Raw genomic sequence first — 25,626 nt, 5'->3', positions numbered from 1 at the left:
GCACCCTGCAGGATTGAACATCCCTGTTGTAAGACTTTGCCTTACTTGCTAGACCTCCTGGATTCTGGTCAACTTCATCCCTATTTCTCCTCAGCCATTTACCAGCCACACGTAGAGCCATTGCACCAATATAATTTCAGACTCAAAAGCAGCGATCTCTGATCAGGGCCAGCTTCCTGCCGCTTCTTATCCCTCTGTCTTTCTCCTAGCAATCCTGCCTTCACCGTCACAGTGCCCTGAGTCGCCTCCTCCCTTTCGTTCTTCACATCTCTGTCCACTCTCCTCAGTATCATTGGCTGCCAGCTTTGACTGCCTGGCCAGCTATGACTTGCAAGCTCTCTATCTTCGTTTAAAACATACTGCCCACCCCAGTTATTCTGCACCAACTGTTTCCTCCAAATGGAGTACCAGTTTCATCTTCTTGGTCTGGCAAATTCCTACTTACCTTTGGAGAACTGTCTAAAGTGCCATTTCATCTGTGAAGACTTCTTTCTTTCACTAGGCTAGAGTAAGGGACCTGAAGCGGGTGGGCATTTGCTGTTTGTGGGCTTCCCATCATCCATTTTACCCTTCTCACCATCCCAATTTCCTTTTCTGGAATTAGGTTTCCCCCAATGGATACATTCTTATAAGAATGTAATGAGATGCCTTGTCTTCCCTACTAGACTCATTAGACTCATCAGGGAGCTGGAACAGAGAGAGGAAGGTCTTAAAAGGATTCGATCCTCGTCCATCCCAGTGGTCGCGTTTGCCACTGTTTACAAGGATGCTTTGATTCCTGATCAACCCCATTGAATCTGTGAACCTCCTAATACATTCCTTCAGCTTAAGTCAATCAGATTGGGTTTCTGTGGCTCACAAACAAAGAAGGCCCCTGTATTCCCACAGTGCCTTCTTATGTAGAGCCTACCAGATGGCCTTGTAATTTTTGGTAAACATGTTTGTCTCTGCCAGGCTAATCTACAATGTTTAGCATTGTGTCTAACACATGGTAAGAATCAATTCATACCAGTTAAATGAACAAGTAATGTATGAATGGCAGAGAACAAGTTGTCTCCAACTTTACTCTTTCTTCTTATATTTGAAACAAGCAAGTGGGCCATTTTTCTTCTAAAGATTTGCTTCTAGTCATTATGAATGAGCGGAGAAGGTGATGGCAACCCACTCCAGTACTCTTGCCTGGAAAAGCCCATGGACGGAGGAGCCTAGTAGGCTGCAGTCCATGGGGTCATGAAGAGTCGGACACGACTGAGAGTCTTCACTTTCCCTTTTCACTTTCATGCATTGGAGAAGGAAATGGCAACCCACTCCAGTATTCTTGTCTGGAGAATCCCAGGGACGGGGGAGCCTGGTGTGCTGCCATCTATGTGGTCTCACAGAGTCGGACACGACTGAAGCAACTTAGCAGCAGCAGCAGCATTACGGATGAGAGGATTCTGCATGAATTCCACAGTGACAAGTGACAGGAGTTAAGAAATAGACTTGATTAGAGAATTTTACAATTGAAGTATCAGAAGGAAGAGGCATAGATTCCTGTTCATCCCATTGTCTCAGAAAAGTGATCTGGGTCTAGAGATCGATGGTTACTTGGAAGGTCCACCAACTACACTGTACTTTGAGTACAGTAATGAGAACACAGCCTTGTCAGAGGTGGGCTGCTTGGGCATCCAGTTGTCTAGGAAAGTCAGAGGTCCAGTCCATCTGGAAACCTTGGAGGCCCATGGGAAATCTCAGTCCTTCTTGCTTTTAGAGGGTAGCCACTGATTGGAGCTGAGTTTGGGTACCTCCCTTCTTATGGGGAGAAGAGGTAGCTTGTTTTCCATGTGATCCAGAGCTAGCATCAGTATTAGTTGCCAGGGATACCATAACAAAATACCATAGGCAAATTGGCTTAAGCGGCAGAAATGGATTTTCTCACAGTCCTGGAGGCTTGAAGTCCACAATCAAGGTGTTAAAGGGTTCATTCTCAGGCTTCTTTCCTTAGCTTATAACTGGTCACCTTCTCACTGTGTCCTTATAGTGTCTCCTTTCCATGCCAGTGTACTGCTGGTGTTTTTTCTGCTTAAACAAACTTCCAGTCATATTGGATTAGGGCTCCACTCAAAGAGCCTCCTTCAATCACTTCTTTAAAGACCTTACCTCCAAATAAGGTTATATTCTGAGGTACTGGGGGATGAGACTTCAACATACAAATTTTGGCAGTTACAATTCAGCCCATGACAGTCCCCAAATTAGATTGATAATATTGATAATAAGACTGAAAAAGTAATAAAATGTCTAGAACTGTCTACAAACTATGTCTCTGACAAACACTGAAGTCCAAATTCATCTAGTTGGAGCAAGTTCCACAGTTGCTGCTGCCTTAGATACTCCTCTGGCACACCTACTCACCCTTTATCCCTGAGGCTCATCCCCAGCCCTTCCCAGTCACTGGAGAGCTCCTATCAGGACAAAGCAACAGGCATCCACTGGCCGGCTGTTCAGAGGACCCCAGAGTCATGAAGGTCCTTTACAACAACTTCAGGGTTGTCTCCTCAAATCCTCAAATCATTTCCTGACTGTACTTTACCCAAATTTGGAAATCATTAACCTATACAAAGAAAAAGTGTTGTCAAGTTAATTTTACTGGTAATGAAGCCCTCTTATAGTACATAAAACTTGTATTTGAGTACATTTGGAAAGGCCCAAATAAAATTACATGTAAAGGTAAAAACCATGGGTAGAAATCTATAGTGGTAAATCATTTCTCATATGTATATGGATGTAGAGACAACCTTTCAACATTTATTCTCCCTCTTTGAAAGCATCTTAATAGGACTGATTGCCATTCCAAGCACAGATTAATATGTTTTCCCATTATTTTTCCTCTTTAATCGTTAAGTATAGATAACCTATAACTCAAAGCAGAAATTAGACACTAAATGCGTCTGGCGTTACTAAATTGATTGGATAACTTTAAGCATTCAAAATAATTGTAACCTGGATTGTAAATTGTAATTTTTTTAATTTACAAAAGAAAGTGGGAAGTTCTGATAGCATGTCAGGAGGAAGAAAAATAAGAACCACTTAAAAATTTTTTTGTGGTCTTGTTAATGAGGCATCAAATCCCAGAATGCCTCTCCTTTAAAATGGCTTCACATGTGGTTCACCTAATCAGAGGTTTCAGTGAGTGTCATAATGGACTTCAAGAGGCACTGTGATGCTATGGAAGGGTGTGTATGTGTGTGTGTGTGTGTATGAATTGGGGTGGGGGCTCTAAGGCAGACTTTCCTTCTAAACAGCTTTCCCCATCTGTAAACTGGTGATATGCTTTGAAAATTGTGAATTGTTATATAAATGTTTTAGAAGTATTATTATTGTAGCAGGTAAAATTATGTTTCTTAGTTTCCTTAAATACTATAAAATTTTACTCTGAGGTATCATCCCACAAGGCAAATTATTACTGATCCCCTCCTTTGTGCCTTCTACCCTGCCCACTTATTCCTGACGCTCATCCCCAGCAGTTCTCAGTCAGGCTAGAAAGGTCTTAGAAAGACTCTGGGGAGGATGAGGGAGCATCTCTCCTCCAATCCTGAGCACACACTGCCCATGATATCTTCTGGTTCAGACAAGAGAGCTGAGCACTGGGCTAAGGCCCAGAGAGCAGGGCACACCCAGCCACCGCCTCCCTAGGAGGCCTTGCTTCCTGTCTTCTGCTTGCAGGGCGTTGCACCCCTTTTTCAGACTGGGGACATCTCTCTCCCTCCTATCATCAGAAACATCCATCTCTCTCCTCCATCCTCCAAGACCCTTTCACAAAAGAGAGGAAGAGAATACTTTCGTAGACAGCTTCTACCGTCTAGCCAAAGGTAGGGTGACCTTGAAATGCAGAGGCTAAAAAATAAGGAGAGCAAACCCCAAAATAATATGCCAGCACATTATTTTTAAAATGTAAAACACAAAATAATGTTATTTTTCCTTGTTTGTCCACATACAGTAGAAAACCAAGCAAAGAACAATTTCACGGATGAAGGAGACCAGCTTTTTAAGATGGGCATCAAGATCCTCCAGCAGTCTAAGAGCCAGAAACAAAAAGCAGAGTAAGTCCACCCAGCACTCAAGCCAAGTGCAATTTCCAGGTTGAGAAAAGAGAGCAATCCAAAATCTGATTTGTCATTAAAAGCTTATTGGTATAACAAATAAGCTTATTTGCCTATAAACTTTTGTTTTTAAAAGGATCAAGTGGTGTTTAAAGAATCCTACAAATTATCAGCCTAAACATGTGGAAGACCTTATATATGAAACCGCAGTCCCTACACATTAATTGAAACGCAGAATAAAGGCACTGATCTAAGCATTCAAGCAAAAGTATTGTTTTGGCTTTAATTGACTCAAGTGAAACAAAACATGTACTATTTGAAAAAAAGATGTATTGTTTGAACTGGAGTAGTTGTTGTTTTAGAATGCTTTATGCTGCCTAACAGCTTTTGTGCCTCGCTTTATGGTTTTCAGAACACTTTCATGTACGTGATGCCATTTTATCCCCAGAACAGAATTATGCGTTAAGAAGAGCTCCATTTTTACCCCGTTTGAAACTCTGGGGACAGAGATGCGAGGATGGTAAAGGGAGGTGATGACAAATCCACCGCTGGGAGGTGATCAAGCGGAGGCCATGTGGTCTCACACCGCGGCCCTGCTTCTCGTTTCACTTCTCTGCTCTGTCTAAATGGGAGGCAGAGCTATCTTTAACCCCCGTCCCCAGGAGAGAGGCACAACCTGAAGTCCTACCAAGTCTATAGTGACAACCTTGGAATCGAACTCTGGCTCTACTGTTTCCTGGCCGTGGAACTGAGAAAGTTACTTAACCCCTTGTGCCCTGGATAATGCAGTCTAGCTCTTAGAACCATGTCCGACACACAGTAATAAGGAGAAAGTGTTTGCCATTTTTATTTCTAGTCCTTTAACTGGTAAGTGGAAGGTGTGGAAGAGAAATCAAGTGTGTCTTGAACCTTAATAGAAGGAATAAACTCTGAACCTCCAACAATCCTGTTTCTTTTGTTTTCATGTGGATTAGGCATACCAGCCCTATGGGATGCTTCCCAGAGCTGGGGTAGCCAGCCTGAGGCAGGGCAGCTGCAGAGTCCATGAATTCTTTCCCAAAGCTCAAAGCCTCTGAGACGAGCGTAAGAGTGTAGAGGATCAGTTCAGTTCTGTTCAGTTCAGTCGCTCAGTCGTGTCTAGTTAAGGCTATGGTTTTTCCTGTGGTCATGTATGGATGTGAGAGTTGGACTGTGAAGAAGGCTGAGCACCAAAGAATTGATGCTTTTGAACTGTGGTGTTGGAGAAGACTCTTGAGATTCCCTTGGACTGCAAGGAGATCCAACCAGTCCATTCTGAAGGAGATCAACCCTGGGATTTCTTTGGAAGAAATGATGCTGAAGCTGAAACTCCAGTACTTTGATCACCTCATGAGAAGAGTTGACTCACTGGAAAAGACTCTGATGCTGGGAGGGATTGGGGACAGGAGGAAAAGGGGACGACCGAGGATGAGATGGCTGGATGGCATCACAGACTCAATGGACGTGAGTCTAGAGGATAGGGTGGGGGGATTAAGTATGAACCTGCTTATCACAACATCACAACTTCCATTTTTCAAGCTCCTTCTTTGTGTGACTTGTGGGATATTCTTCATTGTTCACAATGATATTGTAAAACATAAATTATTATCCCCAGATTATGGAGGAGGAAATAGGTCAAAAAGATTTTGATTTTTCCAAAGTGACAAGAAAAAGGAAGTAAGGCATTTGATCCTCTCTCTAGGGAAAGTTAAATTAGAAGCACTTAAGAGCTGAGCACCAAAGAATTGATGCTTTTGAACTGTGGTGTTGGAGAAGACTCTTGAGAGTCCCTTGGACTGCAAGGAGATCCAACCAGTCCATTCTGAAGGAGATCAGCCCTGGGATTTCTTTGGAAGGAATGATGCTAAAGCTGAAATTCCAGTACTTTCACCACCTCATGCGAAGAGTTGACTCATTGGAAAAGACTCTGATGCTGGGAGGGATTGGGGGCAGGAGGAGAAGGGGATGACAGAGGATGAGATGGTTGGATGGCATCACTGACTCGATGGATGTGAGTCTGAGTGAACTCTGGGAGTTGGTGATGGACAGGGAGGCCTGGCGTGCTGTGTTTCATGGGGTCGCAAAGAGTCAGACATGACTGAGCGACTGAACTGAACTGAACTGAATAAGAGCAAAAGAAACCATCCTCAGCAAAAACTCAAGCCTCATGCTAAGTGTCCCTGGGGACTGTCATGATGATGATGGAGTTAAACCAAGCTCCAAAAATACGATCCAGCCTTAGAGGGAAGTCAGCTCATTTGGGTGCCACTGAGCAGATGAGTAAGAAGGACAGGGAATCCTGAGCCCAGCCTAGCAGGATGAGAGAACAATGGCGTTCTGGGAAGGGCTTGTCCCTGAGATTCAACCTAGCAGGTGAACCCAAGGTGAGGGGCCCCATTGAGTCCAAGGGATTCCTAGATTCAGCCTGATGGGACAACATCACTCTTAGAAGGTTCTGCTTAACCTTGATAGGTGCCTTCCTTTTTTGACTTGAAGGATGAGGAGAAACCGAGCCCTTCACTGCAGGGCCATTAACCAGTGCAGGAACCTTCATGCCTACATGGTGTCACTCAATCTCAGGTTACTCTTTCCCAACCTATCCTGCTCCAGTCCTTGCCCAAGAATCCCAGAAGAACAGCTTATGTGTGCAGCAGCACAGATACGTAAGAGGGTACATACACCTGAGTCTGCTGACTGTTCTAGGCTGGCAGCAGCAGAGAACAGAAAACAAATCTTTTCATAACCAGAGACCCCAGGAGTTTGTGGGCAAGATGTGTGAAACTCCTTCAGTGTTCAAGATTGTCTGCTTTACAGCCAACTTAGCCATCTCTAAGATTCTGGTCCGGGAAGAGAAAAGGCCACACCCCCAGAGCAAAGGGGAGCCATTTTGCTACTCTTCCTCCTGTGCCCTGCCTGCCCCTTGCCTCACCACTCCTCACTGAGGGTAGCACAAGCCACAGGTGCTGCTAGTCCTTTTGCCTCATCCACACCCACATCTTGGCCTAATTCATTTGTTCAGTCTCTTCATATGTATGCGAGGAAAATTGTTGAACAAGCTCGTGGTTTTAGAAGTACAGATGTTAAACAAGCATATGTCAGGGAAACACAAACTTGTCTGAAAGAGCTGAGAAGCCTCCATGATATCCAAGGTTAACCGTCATTAAGAATTACTTATCAGCGAAGAAGGTTTGGAGATAAGCCTCTGACATGTCCTGCTGCTGCTGCTAAGTTGCTTCAGTCGTGTCCGACTCTGTGTGACCCCGTAGGCAGCAGCCCACTAGGCTCCTCTGTCCCTGGGATTCTTCAGGCAAGAATACTGGAGTGGGTTGCCATTTCCTTCTCCAATCTGACGTGTCCTAGAGATGCATTTAGCCTCCCCTTACCCCAGTATCCCCCCCCACCCCCCGCCAAGCATCCAACACCAAATCCTCTAGAGACACTCCAGACACCTAACTGAACTTTCTTTTGTGGACCTACCCCTCCTTCCCAGTTTTTCCTACTTTTTCCCTCGTGGGGATTGCAGTCCAGATCTTAATCCCACCTAATTTGCCATGACTTTTCTTCTACCCTGGATCCAGCTTCTGGTATTCCACATATCAGCTTGGACTGCCCTGATAGGGGACAGAGGTACCCCTCCTCCCTCAGACTCAAAGCCACCTGGAGGGACTGGTTTTGCAAATGTTTGCTGCCTCTTGGGACCAGCAACTACATGTACTCCTGCCCCCTGCAAGTCCATCCCAGGTTTCTCTGCTCTGGACCATGTTGGTGCCCTTCTAGTCCCAGCAGACTGTGTTGTTGCAGCAACAAGCCATGTGACAGAAGAGCTCCGGGGAATCTGTACTTGGTGCCATACCTTTCCCGTGATGCCAGACCCGTGCATTCAGTGACCTTTGAAACCCTCTCTCTTATTATTTGCTTTCTGGCCCCCAGAACTTACACTTGATTTGACCACAGCTATTTTTTTTGCTAGATCTCCTGGCTTCTTTTGGTTCCACTGTGATCTACTCTCTGTTTACCATCCAGGACCCTAATGCTTACCTGGATATCTCTCTTTCTTGGCCCTTCTGGCCTATTCTATTTGGCTCCAGCCTTTGACCATGAGCAACTTATTTTAATATCAGCATGGGTAGGGGTGTATAAAGCTGAATCTCCTAATCCTTCTGAATTGGTAGATTTGTGTGTTTATTCCTGCATTTGAGTCAAGGTCCCAGGCAGAGGTTAATGCTTTGTGATCTTACTGCTACCAAAGGGGAAGTGATAAGAATAAAAATAAATCCTCAGAGCACTCTGTCTCCAACACAAGTTTTGACCTTGCAAGGCTCTCCATCACTACTTGTTACACAGATCAGGTCTGGGTGACTTCTGACCAGGACTCATAAAATATACTGCAAGGCAATCCTCTGGTGTCTATATTTATAATCAGTAACTTTATGTGATTTACCCACAAATTATAGGAGAACAATCACCATGCCATAAAACTTTCTATGCAATAGTCTTAATAATAATTATGGCTGAATTTATTGAGGGCTTACTGTATATCAGGCAGTATGCCAAGAACTTCACATGGATTATCTCATTGAATCTTCCCAGCAGCCCCATAAAGTAGATGCTATTATTATCCAATTTTATAGATGACAGAGGCACAGAGAAGTTAAGTAACTTGCCTGAAGCTCTCAAACTAATTAATGGTAGATTTTAACCCAGTCAATCAGACTCTAAAGCCCTAAAAATCATTACGGTTTTGTTTCGTTATTGTTTTTCCAGAGTCTGGTTGTGCTAAAGAATATGCTCTGCTTCAGAAAAATATTTTGGAATGTAAAGGGACAGTTGTTCTCAATCATGAGAACTTCTTAGGTGTGACATTGCAGTTTTGATTTCTTAAAATTGATTTTAATTATATTGTTCAGAGTTCATTTTATAAATCAAATACTCATAAGTAATGGGATTTACTGTGGGAAGGTTTACTATTTTAGGACAAATGCCCCAGTTTTTCACTCCACTTGGTCTATAAGCTTGAAGCATGGATGATATAGCTTACATATTTCTCCTTTTCAGCAGCTTCATTATTTGTCAGATATATTTGAAATTATAGTCTTAGACTGGCTTAGGGCTGATAAAAATCTTCTGGTATAGAGATGTAATGGACTATATAGTGAAACTGTAGTGTTAGTAGCAATGTCAACTGGGTCCTTCTTGTTAGAAGCAAAATGAAGGAGGAGCAGAAATTTTCATTTCTGATACTCACACTTCTAACTTCATATTCTTGAAACAGAGCCTACATATTCTTTGCCAAAGCAGCTGATCTGGGAAACTTGAAAGCTATGGAGAAAATGGCTGATGCTTTGCTATTTGGAAATTTTGGCATGCAAAACATTACAGCAGCTATCCAATTATATGAGTCCTTGGCTAAGGAAGGATCATATAAAGCCCAAAACGTGAGTTTTAAGAGAAAATTAAATCTTAAATAGCTACCTCCTGAAATAACTATAGACAAATAACATGTGAGAGGAGTTGAGCCTCTGATGCACAAGCCCAGGCCTAGGAAGGTTACTGCAATGCCCTAAATGTTCCACCAGGACACAAGGCAGGAACCTGGGGCAAGTCCTTCTAGCTCCTGAGTGACTTTCAGGAGCGGAACAGAGCTGCTCTCTAATCCCCCTTCCCATCTTCCACGTCCATGTGTGTGTTTCAAAATAATGTGAGAACTCCAAGCCCCTAACATAGTTAAATTTTATAAAAAATACACTGTATTTACCTATGCAAAGAAATATGGAACTAAATCTATTTGTTTAGGATGATGTTTGCCTGGTTTTCACCTGGTTTAAATATTTTACAAGCTATATAAATTTGCTTTTCTATTTTAATGTGTGTTTCATTTTATGGGGCTTTCTTGGTAGCTCAGCAGTAAAGAATCTGCCTGCAGCGCAGAAGACACAGGTGTGATCCCTGGGTCAGGAAGAGTCTCTGGAGAAGGAAGTGGCAACCCACTCCAATATTCTTGGCCTGGGAGATCCCGGAGACAGAGGAGCTTTGTGGGCTACAGTCCGTGGGGTCACAAAAGTAGGCCGTGACTTAGTGACCAACCAACCAACCAACATTTCATTCTATTCCCAGAATAACATAAGCATTTTATAGAAAATCTGGAAAACAATGAAAACAAAACAAAAAAAAGCCTCTCATAAGCCAGCCATCCTGACTGCACTACTAGTCAGGACCGCTTTGTGTTTCTGTTTGGCTTCTTTCCCTTTTTACAGCACCATCATCACAGAGGAAGCGCACGCATTGTTTTGTTTTTGGCTGCTTGTACTTAGTGTGGTAGCAAAAGTATGTTTTCATGTTCTTGGCCTTCTTAATGAAAACACTTCTTTCTGGTTACAAATGAAATTTATACTGATTACAATTTTTTAAAAAAACAACCCTGTGAATTCAGAAAGTTTGAGGAAGAGAGTAAAAATTACCTAAAAGCTTTCTTCCCAGAGATTACTTTTTTTTTCCCATCAAGTAAATGTAGAAGCTAAGCTTTGGAATCAGACAGATTTAACTTCAAATCCACTCTACCACTTTCTACTTAACAAAACCCTTTCCCCTTCTGCGTTAGAATTTGACCTTTGGTTCACCCTCTACTTGTGATTCCCCTGGTGATATGATAGGAATAAAATGTTCTCTATGTTTCCAGGTAGTATTACTTATCGTTGAAATGACCTCTGCTTGGTAAACTACCTTGGGAGAAACTCTTATGAGCTATATGTACAGGGACCCTGGGCAATATGGACTGACTATGCCTATGGAGTTCTTACACAGGGAATGAGGCTTTTATGTCAGGGCGGCTGCCACACCCCCAGTGTAGATCTCATCTCCTTGAGTCTGGTCTGTCGTCTGAAGCACTAAAGATGAGGGCTGCTGGAGGACTGTGTGACCAGCTACAAGGACTCCTACCGAAAGGAGGCTGATGCTGCCCTCTGGCAAACTCTGGTTGCTATGCTACGTCCACCTAAGCAGACTGACAGGTGTAGCCTCTTGTAAGACTGCATTCATTTGAACCAGAAGTTGGACCAGGGGAACTCTGATGGGTGTGGCAACGTCCCTAATTTTCATCTGTAGAGTTAGGATAATGATAAAACACCAGATATTGTGTTTATTTGGTTCACTACTGTATCTCTAAAAATATAGTGCAGGGCCTGGGACAGAAAAAAATATGGCTCAATAGTGAATTAATTCATGATGAATGAATGAACAAAGTTGTGAGTATTAAAATAGTGTGTGAAGGCATTTAATTCTATACCTGTAACTTTATAATCATTCACCAGAAAAATATATATATATAATTATTATTATTCTATTATCCTTCTAGAATTTTTTCTATAGCTTTGTAGAATGTGTTTTACAAAAATGAGACATGGTTTAATTACTGTTTCCTAATCAGCTCTTGATTCCCTTAATAATATATCATATTGAGTTAGTCAAAAAGTTCATTTGGGTTTTTCCATAAGCTCTTATGAACAGACTTTTTGGCCAACCCAAATAGATCTCTTTCCCTGTGAATATATCCCATATTTGGTTAATCAAAAATATAAAGTTCCAAAACAGACCAAATGCTATCATCATGTCCACCACTACAAATAATATTACCTAGCCCCTAGGTAATGAAGTAGTGAACATGTGCTTTGTCAGTGGGTATATTAATTAAGTCAGCAGTGGTTTCTTGGACATTTACTATGCGCCACACACAATCTTGTTGATGGGAAGAAAAAATTAATAGGTCAAAGTCCTTATGGGCCAATCTTAAATATAAACAAATACTTGCAGCACAGTTTAGGTGGACTAGAGTTAAGGTATAAAGTGCTTTAGGCACGGAAAAGTGTCTGACTGGCTTTGCCTGGGGCAGGTAGAAAAGGCTTCAAGGATGAAGGAACATTTACACTCAGTCTAGAATACTGGATATAGGCAACATGAAGGATTTGTCTGAACTTGAATGACATATCTGATGCAAGGTCAAAACACTACTCCCAGAAAAGAAATCCCAAATTAACATAATTGGTACATTAAACATATGGACTGACAGCTGACATCAGAGTTTTATTCCACACACTCTAGGTAGCATGGTTCTGTGGCATGGACCACAGACAAGGAGGGCAAGAAAGCAAAATGTGGATGAGGACAAATGTTTCACCTAAAAGGCCAACATTAACCTGATATGCAAAATTCAGCCACACTGTAGAAGTGCTACGATACTGATTGGAAAAAGTCTCTGCCCCAAGCTCCTCTTGTGCTCTCCCTGACAACCTGAACACTCTTATTCTTCTCTCGGACTCCCCTTCCTCACTTAGGCTCCCATGATATTGAGCCAAAGTGTTATCTGGATGGGCAGGGGGCCTAGAGGACACCCTGGTCCAGTGCTACAGCTGGATTCTATTCTAATGGATGCCGGATTCTAGTCTGGAATTTTAACTTTTATCCCAGTCATCACTACAGGAAAATCTATTTCCAACAGCAAGTCCTTGTGCAGTTGATTTATCTCCTTGTACAAAGCACAGTTAAAAATATTCTGCGGTAGAAACGTTGCTTTGTTTGATGACTGGTTTCTGGGACCAGGCTGGCCACATGCCATATTGATCACAGTTCTCTAACAGGACTGGCCAGGTGACCACCTTTCTTCTCAAGCTGTTTGTGCCAGGTTGATATAGGAAACGTTGCTGGGAACTGTGGGGACAATGCAGCAACAGAAATGTGGCTGAAGAAGCTGAATTGTGTACTGAGAATGACAGCAGAGGACGGTGAGAGGGACAGAGGTAAAGAGAGAACAAAGACACCTGTCTCTGGGGGAGAGGTCAAGGGCAGCTGGAAATGCTGAAGGGGATAGATGGGAGAAGCCAGGCACCAGCGGGCTTGTGGAGCCCTGGTTTAACAAAGAAAGCGAGAAAGATGTGAATTCAGATTATAAAGTGGCATTGAGGGCATAGGGGGAGAAAGGCAGCTTCAAGCTACGTATAAAAGGGAAGCTGATGGAGGCAAAGAGGCATAATTATTTCTTTTCATGCACCTTGAATGGTTCATCTGACAAAAATCCAAATAAACTGAAAGAAATCCCAATAAGGGCAATAGAAGCAATTAAGATTGTGAACAGAGTTCACTGAATTGATTTTCAAGACAACTGTACCTTCTGAAAAAAACTATTCATGAATTAGTCTTCATAAAAATGGTGAAAACTGAAGAAAGAGCAAGCAAAAATAAAAATAGAGGATCTTATAAGATACTGCACTATACCAGCTAGAGGTAGTTAGGTATTTTTTATTTCTCTGATTCTCATTTAGGAAGCAGAAATTCAGAATTAGAAAGGCTCACTCTTTTCAATAATAGTGATGAACGATTTTAATAGGAAAATTTGTTTGTTAATTTGCCAAACAAGAAGGTAGGGCCTAAACCTCATTTGCTTTAAGAATCAAGAAATGGATCATTCACATTGTATCACCTTAAAATTAATTGAATCATGGTAATGATTATCAGCACTGTGCTACAACTGAAAAAAAATCATTTTAGTATCAAATAATCATTTTGATAATTCTAGGACTACCTGTGTAGAGCATTTCTTTTTGTTGTAAATCATCTTTTTGTATTAAGGGTACAAAAAGGAACTGAGCTTTTCATCAGGGTTGATTCACATTTTTGTTCGGCTTGCAATTTAATCTAAAAAGAATGACCACAGATGCTTTCAAGACTCGTAAAATAATTACAATAATTAAATGCTTGATCTTTTTTCTCTTTTAATTTCTTATATAAAAAGTAAAAGGAGGAATATTTAATTTTTAAACTGTTAATATGGAACCTGAGTAATTTACTTTGAAATTGATTAAAATATCCTCTACACTTAACTCTTTAAATTTAAATCCCAGCTACTATAACACAGCATAGTGGTTGAGTTCAGAGTCTTATAAACAAATCTAATGTGCAGAGTCTGACCTTTTAAAACCACCATTGATGTCATCACTATAGCGTAGCTTCTCTTCAATTTACAGCATTTATTTTTCTAGGTTAAGATTTAATCATTCTATAATCCATCTCATTGCACCTCAGCCTCATCTCAGAAAATACTGAAGACCAAAAACTTATTACTATAAAGTTTTAGGTGACAATGCCCAACTGTAAAGAAATAAGACAACCCTGACTATAATTGGCATATTTACTACATGATAGCCCATGACATCTTTTGTCTTCCACGAGTGCCTGGCATGTTTTAAAGAGTGAAAAAAAAGTGGAGCCCTCCAGAGAAATAATTTAAAATCACTCGTCATTTTTCTGCTAAAGAAAGAAGCGTGCTCTTTGAGTTGATTATTTGAGGCTTCAAAAGTCATGGTTTTAGTTCCTTATTTATAGTCTGAGCATTATACAGATAAAGCACCCTCCCCCCTGCAATCATAGGATAAAAATTAACTCCCCTACAATCCACAACCTCCCAACCTCACAATTTTCTCCAAGAGGATCAGGCCAAAAAGCATGGTAGGCTCTGCACAGAATGATTCAGTGTTGGTGAAAGTATCTTAAAATACATGATCAACTAAGTAGAACAGTATCTTCACTTCTTATACAAAGGTCAGTATATTTGTGTTCTATCAAAGTTTCTACATACACAAGATTCTAAATTGAGCAAAGTCAAAAATTGCTAAGAGCTGCAAGAAAAAATAAATTATTTTGCCAATAACATTGGCTAAAGATATTTTTGCAAGGAGCCAATTTAACCATTTTAAATATAACTATAGAGGTTTGAGGAGTATCAGGATTCCAGCCTTTCTTTTGTAATAACAGCCTTTATGATCAACTTTCCCCAAAATGGAACCTTTGAGACTAAAGAGAAACTGACAGTATAGTAAGTTTTTTTAGTGTATGAATTAAGTAGACGACAAATTATAAACCACATAGTAGAGCTATTATGCTTTTAGGAATTGAACTCTCTGCATTCAGTTTCCTAGTTTAAAAAGTAACATAGTTCTTTGTCCTTGAAATTATAACAAAATGTTTAAGAAATTATTCATTTTCTGTTTTGATGAAATTATCAGACCTTGTTGTATCCTGATTTTAGGGAGACATCTAACAAAGTCTTGGATTATGTTACCATAAACTAGATGAAAAAGTAGAAATGTGGGCTTTGATAGTAGTAAATAAAGAGTATAGACTAATGGATTGATGCCAAGGTGAAAGATTTTCTGGCAGTCCACCACAGGACACTGCCTATGACCTTGTGCTCTTCAAATATTCCATCAGCTATTAAGCTGAGTGCGTGTGTGCGTGCTAAGTCACTTCAGTAGTGTCCTACTCTTTCAGACGCTATGAACTGTAGACTGCCAGGCTCTTCTGTCCATGCGATTCTCCAGGCAAGAACACTGGAGTGAGTTGCCATGCCCTCCTCCTGTGTCTAATACCAAATTGTTCTTAATATGAAGCATGAAAAGAAATCCGAAAAGAATCGTAAAAGAGGATGCTGTTAAAGTGCTGCACTCAATATGCCAGCAAATCTGGAAAACTCAGCAGTGGCCACAGGACTGGAAAAGGTCAGTTTTCATTCCAACCCCAAAGAAAGGCAATGCCAAAGAATGCTCAAATCACCACACAATTGCACTCATCTCACACGCTAGTAAAGAAATGCTCAAAATTCTCCAAGCCAGGCTTCAATAGTATGTGAGCCATGAACTTCCAGATGTTCACGGTGGATTTAGAAAAGGCAGAGGAACCAGAGATCAAATTGCCAACATCTGTTGGATCATCGAAAAAGCGAGAGAGTTCCAGAAAAACATCTATTTCTGCTTCATTGAAAGCTTTTTGGCTTTTCTATGCCAAAGCCTTAGACTATGTGGATCACAACAAACTGTGGAAAATTCTTGTGGGAATACCAGACCACCCGACCTGTCTCCTGAGAAACCTGTATGCAGGTCAAGAAGCAACAGTTAGAACTGGACATGGAACAACAGACTGGATCCAAATCGGGAAAAGAGTACATCACGGCTGTAAATTGTCACCCTGCTTATTTAACTTATATGCGGAGTGTGTCATGCAAAACGCAGGGCTGGATGAAGCACAAGCTGGAATCAAGATTGCTGGGAGAAATATCAATAACCTCAGATATGCAGATGACACCAGCCTTTTGGCAGAAAGCGAAGAAGAACCAAAGAGGCTCTTGATGGAAGTGAAAGAGGTGAGTGAAAAAGTTGGCTTAAAACTCAACATTCAGAAAATGAAGATCATGGCATCTGGTCCCATCACTTCATGGCAAATAGATGGGGAAACATTGGAAACAGTGGCAGACTTTATTTTGGGGGATTCAAAATCACTGCAGATGGTGACTGCAGCCATGAAATTAAAAGACATTTACTCCTTGGAAGAAACGTTATGATCAACCTAGACAGCGTATTAAAGAGCAGAGGCATTACTTTGCCAACAAAGGTCTGTTTAGTCAAAGCTATGGTTTTTCCAGTAGTCATGTATGGATGTGAGAGTCAGACTATAAAGAAAGCTGAGTGCCAAAGAATTGATGCTTTTGAACTGTGGTGCTGGAGAAAACTCTTGAGAGTCCCTTGGACTGCAAGGAGCTCAAGCCAGTCCATCCTAAAGGAAATCAGTCCTGAATATTCATTGGAAGGACTGATGCTAAAGCTAAAACTCCAATCCTTTGGGCACCTGATGCAAGAACTGACTCATTGGAAAAAAACCCTGATGCTTGGAAAGATTGAAGGCAGGAGAAAGGGCTGACAGAGGATGAGATGGTTGGATGGCATCACTGACTCAATGGACATGAGTTTGAGCAAGCTCTGGGAGTTGGTGATGGACAGGGAGGCCTGACATGCTGCAGTCCATGGGGTCACAAGAAGTCAGACACAACTGAGTGACTGCACTGAACTTATGGAAAGAAAGGTGTATTATCAATGATATGCAAAAGAGTGTGGAATGAACCTCTAAAATGGTGATAGGAAAGACAAAGTTACAAATGAGCAGAAGCTTGAAAATATTAAGACCACCAAAACAGACTATTACAATTATTCTGACAAAAATAATATTATGACTCTATTGAGAAGAGGAGCAAAAAGAAAAAATAAGAAAGTCATGTAGATGACCTAAATTATTATCTATCATGTAGCAAATCTATAGCTAAATGTGTGAAATATATAAGTTAGCAGCAAGTAGTAGCAATTTATCAGGAGTCCTAATGATGGTAATTATCAGCAGAAAACAGCCAAAATAATTAAAAGTAGTTTTCTATGAGGAAAATAGGGAGTTTCTGAGAAAAGAGCAGGGCATTGCTGTTTAAATTTTAAGCCCTCAGAAGTATTAGAATTTTAATTTTTAATACATATACATCTCTTAATTTGTTAACAAAGAAATAAAAAGTTAAATTTATATATTCATTCTTCCCCCACAAAGGAATTATCCTTAAAGTAAACAACAGACGTCCTCTCCCACTGAAAAGAACCCAACTCCTTTGGAAAATGTCAAATTCCAGGTCTGGGGCAAAAAACGTACAAGATGATATTGAAGCATCTTATCCTATCTGATAGCAAAGAACTTGTCAGAAAATACCGGGGTTGAGAGTTCCCTAGCAGTCCAATGGTTAAGACTCAGTGCTTTCAGGTGGGCTTGTAACTACCTCAAACAGGTGAGTTTGCTGGAAGTGACGCCACGTCGCTTTGAAGGCTGAGTTGTAAAAAGGATACAGCTCTGCCTGGCTCTCGCTCTCTCAGCGTGCTCAGTCCTGGAACACAGTTACCAGACTTGGAGAAGCTCGTATGATAGAAGACGTCCCATGTTGTTGTTCTGGCTGTTAGCCTCTGCTAAGATCTCAACCAACAGCTAGAATCAACTGCCAAACGCATGAAAGAACCAGAATCCACACTATGGCAACTCCAGCCTTTGAGTCTTCCAACTAAGGCCCCCAGATCATGAATCAGAGAAAAGCCATCCCCACTCTACCTTGGCCAAATTCCTGACCCACTGAATCCTTGGCATAATAAATGGTCATCATGCCACCAAATTCCTGAGTGATTTGTTACACCAGCCACAGTAACTGCAACAGAGACATTAATGTTCAGAACTGAAAGACAGATTGCAGTTTTCTCAGAAGCATCCGATACCTTGGCATCCTTGTTGAAACTCATTTGGCCATATATGTGAGGATTTATTTCTGGTCTCTTTACACTGTTCCATTGGCCTATATGTCTGTCTTTATGCCAGTACCATCAGATTTTGAATCACTCTAATTTGTAATATATTTTGAAATCAGGAAGTGTGAGGCCTCCAGCTTAGTTTTTTTCCCTCAAGATAGATGAGCTATTTTGTGAGTTTACATATGAGATTCTATATAAATTTTAGGATGGTTTTTTCTATTTCTGCAAAATGGCACTGAGATTTCAACAGGGGTTGCACTAAATCCAATCCCTCTGGATATAAAGTAGCAATATTACTTCTTCTAATATATAAACATAGGATATTTTCCATTTACTTATGTATTTTCAGATTTTTTAAGCAATGTTTTATAGTTTTCAGTGTATAAGCCTTTCACTTCCTTGGTTAGTTTATTCTAAAGTGTTTATTGTTTTTGATGCTATTTTTAATTAGACTGTTAATTTCCTTTTCTGAATGTTAATTGTTAATGTATGGAAAATCTATTTTTGTGTGTTGATTTTGCATCCTACACTTCTTCTAAATTTATTAGTTTTAGCAGTTTTTGTTTTCTACATATAAGATCATGTCATCTGTGAACAAAGAAAATTTTGTTAATCTGTCTGGTTGTTCTATCCATTTTTGAAAGTGGGGGATTAAAATCTCCTACTGTTATTGTATTAGTGTCTATTTCTTCTTTCAGCTCTGTCAGTGTCTGCTTCATGTATTTGGGTGCCCTGCTCTTAGATGCATATATATTTATAGTGGTTATATCTTCCTGGTGAATTGTTCCTTTCATCATTACACAATATCCTTTATCTCTTGTGACAGTTTTTGACTTGAAGTCTATTTTGTCAAAGTGTGATCCATCCCTCTCTTTTGGTTGCAGTTTACATAGAGTATCTTCTTCCATTCTTTCACTTTCAGACTATGTGTTTTTGTATCTAAAATAAATCTTCTGTAGACAGCATTAAGTTGGGTCTTGTTTTCTTATCCATTCAGCCTTTTATGTCTATTAATTGAGTGAATTTAATCCATATACATTTAGAGTAACTTCTTAAAGGGAAAGACTCACTACTGCCATTTTGTTCATTATTTTCTGCTTGTCCTGTAGTTATTTTGTCCTCCTTTTCCTCTCTTGATGCCTTCTTTTGTCTTTCATTTATTTTCTGTAATGGTATACTTTGATTCCCTCCTCATTGTTTGGGTGCATTTTCCATAGGTATTTTCCTTGTAGTTACACTTTGTGTGCATGTGTTAGTTGCTCAGTCGTGTCCAACTCTTTGTGACCCCATGGACCATAGCCTGCCAGGCTTCTCTGTCCATGGCACAAGACAAGGCAAGAATACTGGAGTGGGCTGCCATTCTCTGCTCCAGAGTGTAGTTACTCTTGGGATTACATAAGATGTCTTATAGTTACAACATGCATGCAGTTGTTCAGTTGTGTCTGACTCTCTGTGACCCCATGGACTGTAGCCCACCAGGCTCCTCTGTCCATGGGATTTTCCTGGAAAGAATACTGGAGTGGATTGTCATTGCCTCTTGCAGGGGATCTTCCCGACCCAGGGATTGAACCCATGTCTCCTGCATCTCCTGGATTGGCAGGCAGATTCTTTACCACTGCACCAATCTATTTTAAATTGATATTGACTTAACTTCAATCGGAGAAGGCAATGGCACTCCACTCCAGTACTCTTGCCTGGAAAATCCCATGGGCAGAGGAGCCTGGTAGGCTGCAGTCCATGGGGTCGCGAAGAGTTGGACACGACTGAGCGACTTCACTTTCATTTTTCACTTTCATGCATTGGAGAAGGAAATGGCAACCCACTCCAGTGTTCTTGCCTGGAGAATCCCAGGGACGGGGAGCCTGGTAGGTTACTGTCTATGGGGTCACACAGAGTCGGACACGCCTGAAGCGATTTAGCGGCAGCAGCAGTAACTTCAATCACATATACTCTGCTCTCCTCCCATTTTATGTTATCAATGACACAAATCATATCTTTTTATATTTTGTATCCATTAGCATAATTTTTTAGTTATAGCTATCTTTTATGCTTTTACCTTTTAAATTCTCTACCAGAATTAAAAGTGATTTATCTACCACCATTACAGCATTATATGATTCTGTGTTTGTCTATGTGTTTATTATTACCAGAGAGCTTCATATTTTTATATGCTTTTGTGTTATGGCTAGCATTCTTTCAACTTGGACACCCTTTAGCAATTCTTGTAAGGCAGCTCTAGCGTTGATGAATTCCCTCAGGTTTTGATTATCAGGGAATTTCTATTTTTGTCTTCATTTTTTAAAGTTAGTTTGGCCAGATACAGTGTTCTTGGTTGACAGCTTTTTCTTTCAACATTGTGAATGTTTCATCCCACTCCCTTCTACCCTGTAATGTTTCTGCTGATATGTCTGCTCATAATCATATGGAAATTTCTTTGTATGTGGCAAGTCTCTTTTCTCTTGCTGCACCCAGTGTTCTGTGCCTTTGGCTTTTGATAGTTTGATTAAGGATATGTCTTGGCATTGGGCTCTTTGAGTTCATCCTACTTGGAGTTCTTTGAATTTGAATTTGGATGTCTATTTCCTGTCTCAGGTTTGGGAAGTTTTCAGCCAAATTTTCTTAAAATAATTTCTCTGCCTCCTTTTCTCTCACTCCTCTGTGACTCCCACAATAGGTATTACAATGTTATTATATGTAATGTAATGTTCGGTTTGCTGATGTTCCTTAAGTACTGCATTTCATGGTAGGGTAGGTTCTCTAGAGTTGCAACAAGTCTCTAAGCTCTCTTTATTGCTTAGAGGTCCCTAGCATCTGACATTCCAGCTCTGCCAGTGCTGTAAATCAGATGAGATGAAAGTCAGATCTTTGATCAGTTACTCCTTGAAAGTCAGAATTCCTATCCCATTTTTCTCTTTTTTTCCTGATCACACCAAGCTATGCTGGCTTGGGGAGGAGTGATCGCAGATTAAATAAAATGGCTTTTCTGACCTATTTCAATGGGCTATTCTTTGCTGTGAGTTTGACTGGGTAACAGTGATTTCTTAACTGGTCCCTTGAGTTCTCATAAAGGCTTTTTGCACTATGTATTTTGGCTCCATTGGAGGAACAAGGCCTGGGACTTCGTATTCCACCATCTTGATCTGTGTTCAGACTTTAACCTTTTATTCAATATAATTTTTTCCTGTTCAAACTTTTTATATCCATTGCATTTTATTTTTAAAATATGAAGAAAAATATTCAAATTCAAATTTTAACATATTGGAGAAAAATGTCTTTACATTTCTAAAAAGGCAAACACATACAGAGCATTGGTTTATATTATTTTATCACTATAATTATTCTAAAGTTCAGTAAGTATTAGCTTATTTCCACATATACAAAGCTTTCATTATTGCCACCTTTTCTAAATTCGTGCTGCTTTAGTAAAAGTATAATAATGCAACTTGCTATAAGAAATAAGTTAACAATACAAGTAATTATAGAGCAGACATTTAAAACAACCCTTACTAATGTTGGTAATAACTGTAAAATAAATGGATTTATTGAATTTTTCTTTATCTTTTGGGCTTTAGGCCTTAGGATTTTTGTCTTCTTATGGAATAGGAATGGAATACAATCAAGCTAAGGTAAAGTCATTCTATTTTTTTTGGAACAAAATATCAGTTTTTTAAAGGGACACTGAATAGAGAGTCTATTCTTTGAGTGAAGAGCTCACTCTAGAGTGGTGGGTAAGAGCACAGCTCAATAGTTAGAGAGGGTTAGGGCCTGAATGCCATAGTTTCCTAATGTTCCCTGTAATAAAGTTTCAGATAATATCTACTCCATAGGGATTTCATGATGTTTTAATGAAATATCATGTACAATCCCCTTTTCACAAACTTCAGAACTCAATAAGCCCTCAGTGAATGCCAGCCATCTTTAAAGAGGAAGAGAATGAAATTTAGGATTTATGTGGGAGTAGTTCGAGGTTCATTGCTGGGCTAGGAATAAAAAAGCAGTGATTGGGTTTGAGTTTCAAATTTAGATGTCAAATAATTTTTTTTTTAACTTTAGGCACTGATATATTATACCTTTGGAAGTGCTGGAGGAAGCATGATGTCGCAGATGATTTTGGTTTGTAATTAAATATTCTTGAGCCCAAATAGGTGTGTTATAAATATAGCATTGTCAGAATATTAAGAATGTATATGCCTGTGTTTTAGGGGTACAGATATTTGTCAGGAATCAATGTTCTACAGAATTGTGAAGTTGCCCTAAGTCATTACAAGAAAGTGGCAGATTATAGTGAGTAATCCACATAGTTTATTTTAAGATAGACTTGCCAAGAAATTAAAAAAATTAATCAATACTAGTTGAAGTATTTATAAGGTATTTAAAGACTGTGCTTTAACATCAGTTATAATACAGCTCTTTCCATACAATGTGAAGCTTCTGATTTCTTAAGTTACTTTTCAAAAAGTTCTAAATGATTGTACTCATCTTTTATTTTTGTTAGCTCATGTCTCCAAATAATTCTGTTTTACTTGATCTGGTGATCTTCTTTCCTTAAACTGAGAATTTAAATATAACATCAATAAATATTAAGTATTTTTTATAAGTCAAACATTTCAAATATAAGATGCCTTGTTAAAAAATTCCTGAAGCTATGGATGTACATACATTGTACAATGTATGTGCAAGATACATACACTGGCAATCTCTATCACTGCATTTGAGAACAATTCAAGTAACCATTACTCTATTACCCTATCCTTTGTCTACAAAAAAAAAAAAATTGAGCATGAGGTTAATTATTTCTAGAATTTTCAAAGTTGCATGTAATATTTCCACACGCAGCATCACTAAACTGGACTACATAATGGAGTATTAAATAAAAGTCTAAGAAGTGAGTAAGCTAAAGTCCATTTAGTTAGTTTCTATAATCATAATAACATCTAAATTTACATCTTTGTCATGATTAGGATCTGAGAAAAAACTGCTTTTGAATTTAAGATGCTTTATATAGCAAGATGTTTTTATGTGCTTAATGAAACTGAAATTATTTGATATATATATATTTCAAACTGCTGTTTTTTTAGGTTTACTCAAGCATATTTACAGTTTATTTTCAGACTATCCATAGGAAGTAAATAAGAAGCGGTTCTTACTCTTATATTGTAGTTTCAGGATGCCCAGAAAAAGTCAGTGATAGAAAGGTTGGTTGCCTTCTTCTGACATCTATCTTTCCTGAGTCTGCCTGGCTAAGGTCTTCAAGTAGGGTCTGACATATACTGATACAATGATTATACTGGTTACAAAGAATAGGTAGTGTCATACTTTTCTCAGAACCAAATCAACAAAATTAGCAGATTTCTGTCTCCTAAGGGTATTTCTTTTCTGTTAGTAGGCCCAATCTCGGCATAGTTTAAAGAGAACCAGCTGAATAGTGCTTGCTCTAAGATGACTGTTATATATTGCTCTTGCTTGTTTCTGTTCACAGTTGCTGATAAATTGGAAAAAAGTGAAGGTATTCCAGTGGAAAAAGTGAGACTAACTGAAAGACCTGAAAATCTGAGTTCTAACAGTGAGATTTTGGACTGGGACATATACCAATACTATAAATTTTTGGCAGAAAGAGGAGATGTTCAGATACAAGTAATGTATACAGATGAACTTAAATTTTTAGAACATTTTAATGACAAAGGCCTTGGTTCTCTCTGAGTCCTAGAAGGGTTAACAGCAATGCCCCATCCAGAATAGGAAAGGAAAGAGAACCCCCTCCTCTTTGTTCTGCTCTTTTTTTGTTCCCTAACTTGTAGTTTCTTACAGCTTATGAAGGAGCCAGTTGCCATAGTTGTGGCATTTTGGGGGCACTTACCCTAAAAAACTTATTAAAAAAAAAACTAGATTGTAATTATAGAAAAGAGTTACCATAAATGTTGGTTTTAATATGAATGAACCCTTATCAGGAGCCAGAAGCAGCCTGTCTTTGGAAATAAGAATAGAAATGAGACATCATTTATGTGACCTTTGAGAACCAAAAGTTAAGGTCACTAGTGTGCCTGGGCATTGCTGTACATCATCAGGCCAGCTTCCTGCCCCTGAGGAAGCTGCGTACCCAATGTCAACCATTTACCCAATAAAACACAGAGTCAGGAATGGTTTCCTGCCTCTTTTTTAAAGACACGCTAACTGCAGCAAACTGGATTGATGTACTATAGCAAAATCATCAGGTAATTTTTTTCCCTTTTTCTTTGTTAAAATAAATACTACTGCTAAAATTATTTTCCAAAACTCCTCTTTTCTAGGTATCTCTCGGACAGTTGCATCTAATTGGGAGGAAAGGTCTGGATCAAGATTACTATGTAAGTCCATCTCAATCTTGAGTCATGTGGGTGGGAAGACAGGGGTAAGGGAAGCTGAGGGTGGGTGGACGAGCTGCCCGGGAAAGCTCACCGCTGCTTCCTTTGTCAGACCTGCTTTCCAGCTTTTGAAGGAGAACAGAGTTCGTTAAAGAAAGCACTTTTCCTACCTCCTCTAAGTATGGAGGGTAGAGGCCTGTGAAAGAGTAGCTGGGGGGCAGTTTCTGGGGTCCCACTGAACCCGCCCTCTTCCCACCAAGACTCACAATGGCCCTGGGGCTAGGTGAGGAGGACACGCTCTCTCTAAGGCCAGCTGTGGCAAGTCCACCTGGGAATCTCCTGCCAGGGAGCCTGAGGATCAGCCTCAACCCCATTGAGCTAAATCAGAGGGCAGGCTTCTTCCAACATAATTGGGTATATTATTAAGCTTCTTTATAAATTTGTAAAGCTCCTTTCAATCACTTAACCTCATTTTATCCCAGTGAAGTTAGACGATTAATTAACAATTCAAATATACGGTGGAGAAAAAAGCAAATAAACTTAGCCTACACAGGATTCTCCTCAGTAAGATGCCAAAGCCCATGGACGAGATCTTCTCTCAACCCTGATTGTAGTTTTAAGGCCCTAGATCCCCATAGATCTGGGGAAGTAGCTGATATTCTTCTTAAAAGATGACTTTGTAGCCCTTGTCATTTTATAGGAGCCATGTGCTCACTGTCTCAAAGGAGTATTTGCTCTACTTCAATCCCAATGGCTAAGCAATAGAAATAACTACTTCCACAGCAGTTACATAAAAATCTGAACTGTTATTACTCTCTGTTTCACTTTACATTGTTATTTCATGAATGTATCTTTGGTACTATAGTTTGTGTTTTATATGAGGTACTATATGCTTTCAATGGGCTTCCTACATGGGCTGGTGGCTCAGCTGGTAAAGAATCCACCCACAGTGCAGGAGACCTGGGTTCAATCCCTGGGTTGGGAAGATCCCCTGGAGAAGGGAAAGGCTACCCACTCCAGTATTCTGGCCTGGAGAATCCC

At 40.0% G+C, this 25,626-nt stretch overlaps 1 protein-coding gene across 3 annotated transcripts in view; it reads left to right on the top strand.

The window, feature by feature from the left end:
* Positions 1–25,626, top strand: part of SEL1L2 (SEL1L2 adaptor subunit of SYVN1 ubiquitin ligase) — a 77,031-nt gene that overhangs the window by 14,740 nt on the left and 36,665 nt on the right. For 2 of the 3 annotated variants that reach the window (XM_069548425.1, XM_069548423.1), the window contains exons 2-8: positions 3,977–4,079; positions 9,370–9,532; positions 21,817–21,870; positions 22,298–22,357; positions 22,447–22,528; positions 23,724–23,878; positions 24,532–24,588. In XM_069548425.1, the coding sequence (XP_069404526.1) occupies positions 4,030–4,079; positions 9,370–9,532; positions 21,817–21,870; positions 22,298–22,357; positions 22,447–22,528; positions 23,724–23,878; positions 24,532–24,588 (621 nt within the window). In that variant the 5' untranslated portion in view covers positions 3,977–4,029. Of the gene's footprint in view, positions 1–3,976; positions 4,080–9,369; positions 9,533–21,816; positions 21,871–22,297; positions 22,358–22,446; positions 22,529–23,723; positions 23,879–24,531; positions 24,589–25,626 lie in introns of those variants that run through there. The other variant, XM_069548424.1, reaches the window with a different exon arrangement.

This window comes from Ovis canadensis, chromosome 13 (assembly GCF_042477335.2).
Source record: "Ovis canadensis isolate MfBH-ARS-UI-01 breed Bighorn chromosome 13, ARS-UI_OviCan_v2, whole genome shotgun sequence".
Taxonomy (NCBI): Eukaryota; Metazoa; Chordata; class Mammalia; order Artiodactyla; family Bovidae; genus Ovis; species Ovis canadensis.
The sequence above is the reverse complement of the archived record's forward strand: the minus strand, read 5'-3'. Positions and strand labels throughout refer to the sequence as shown.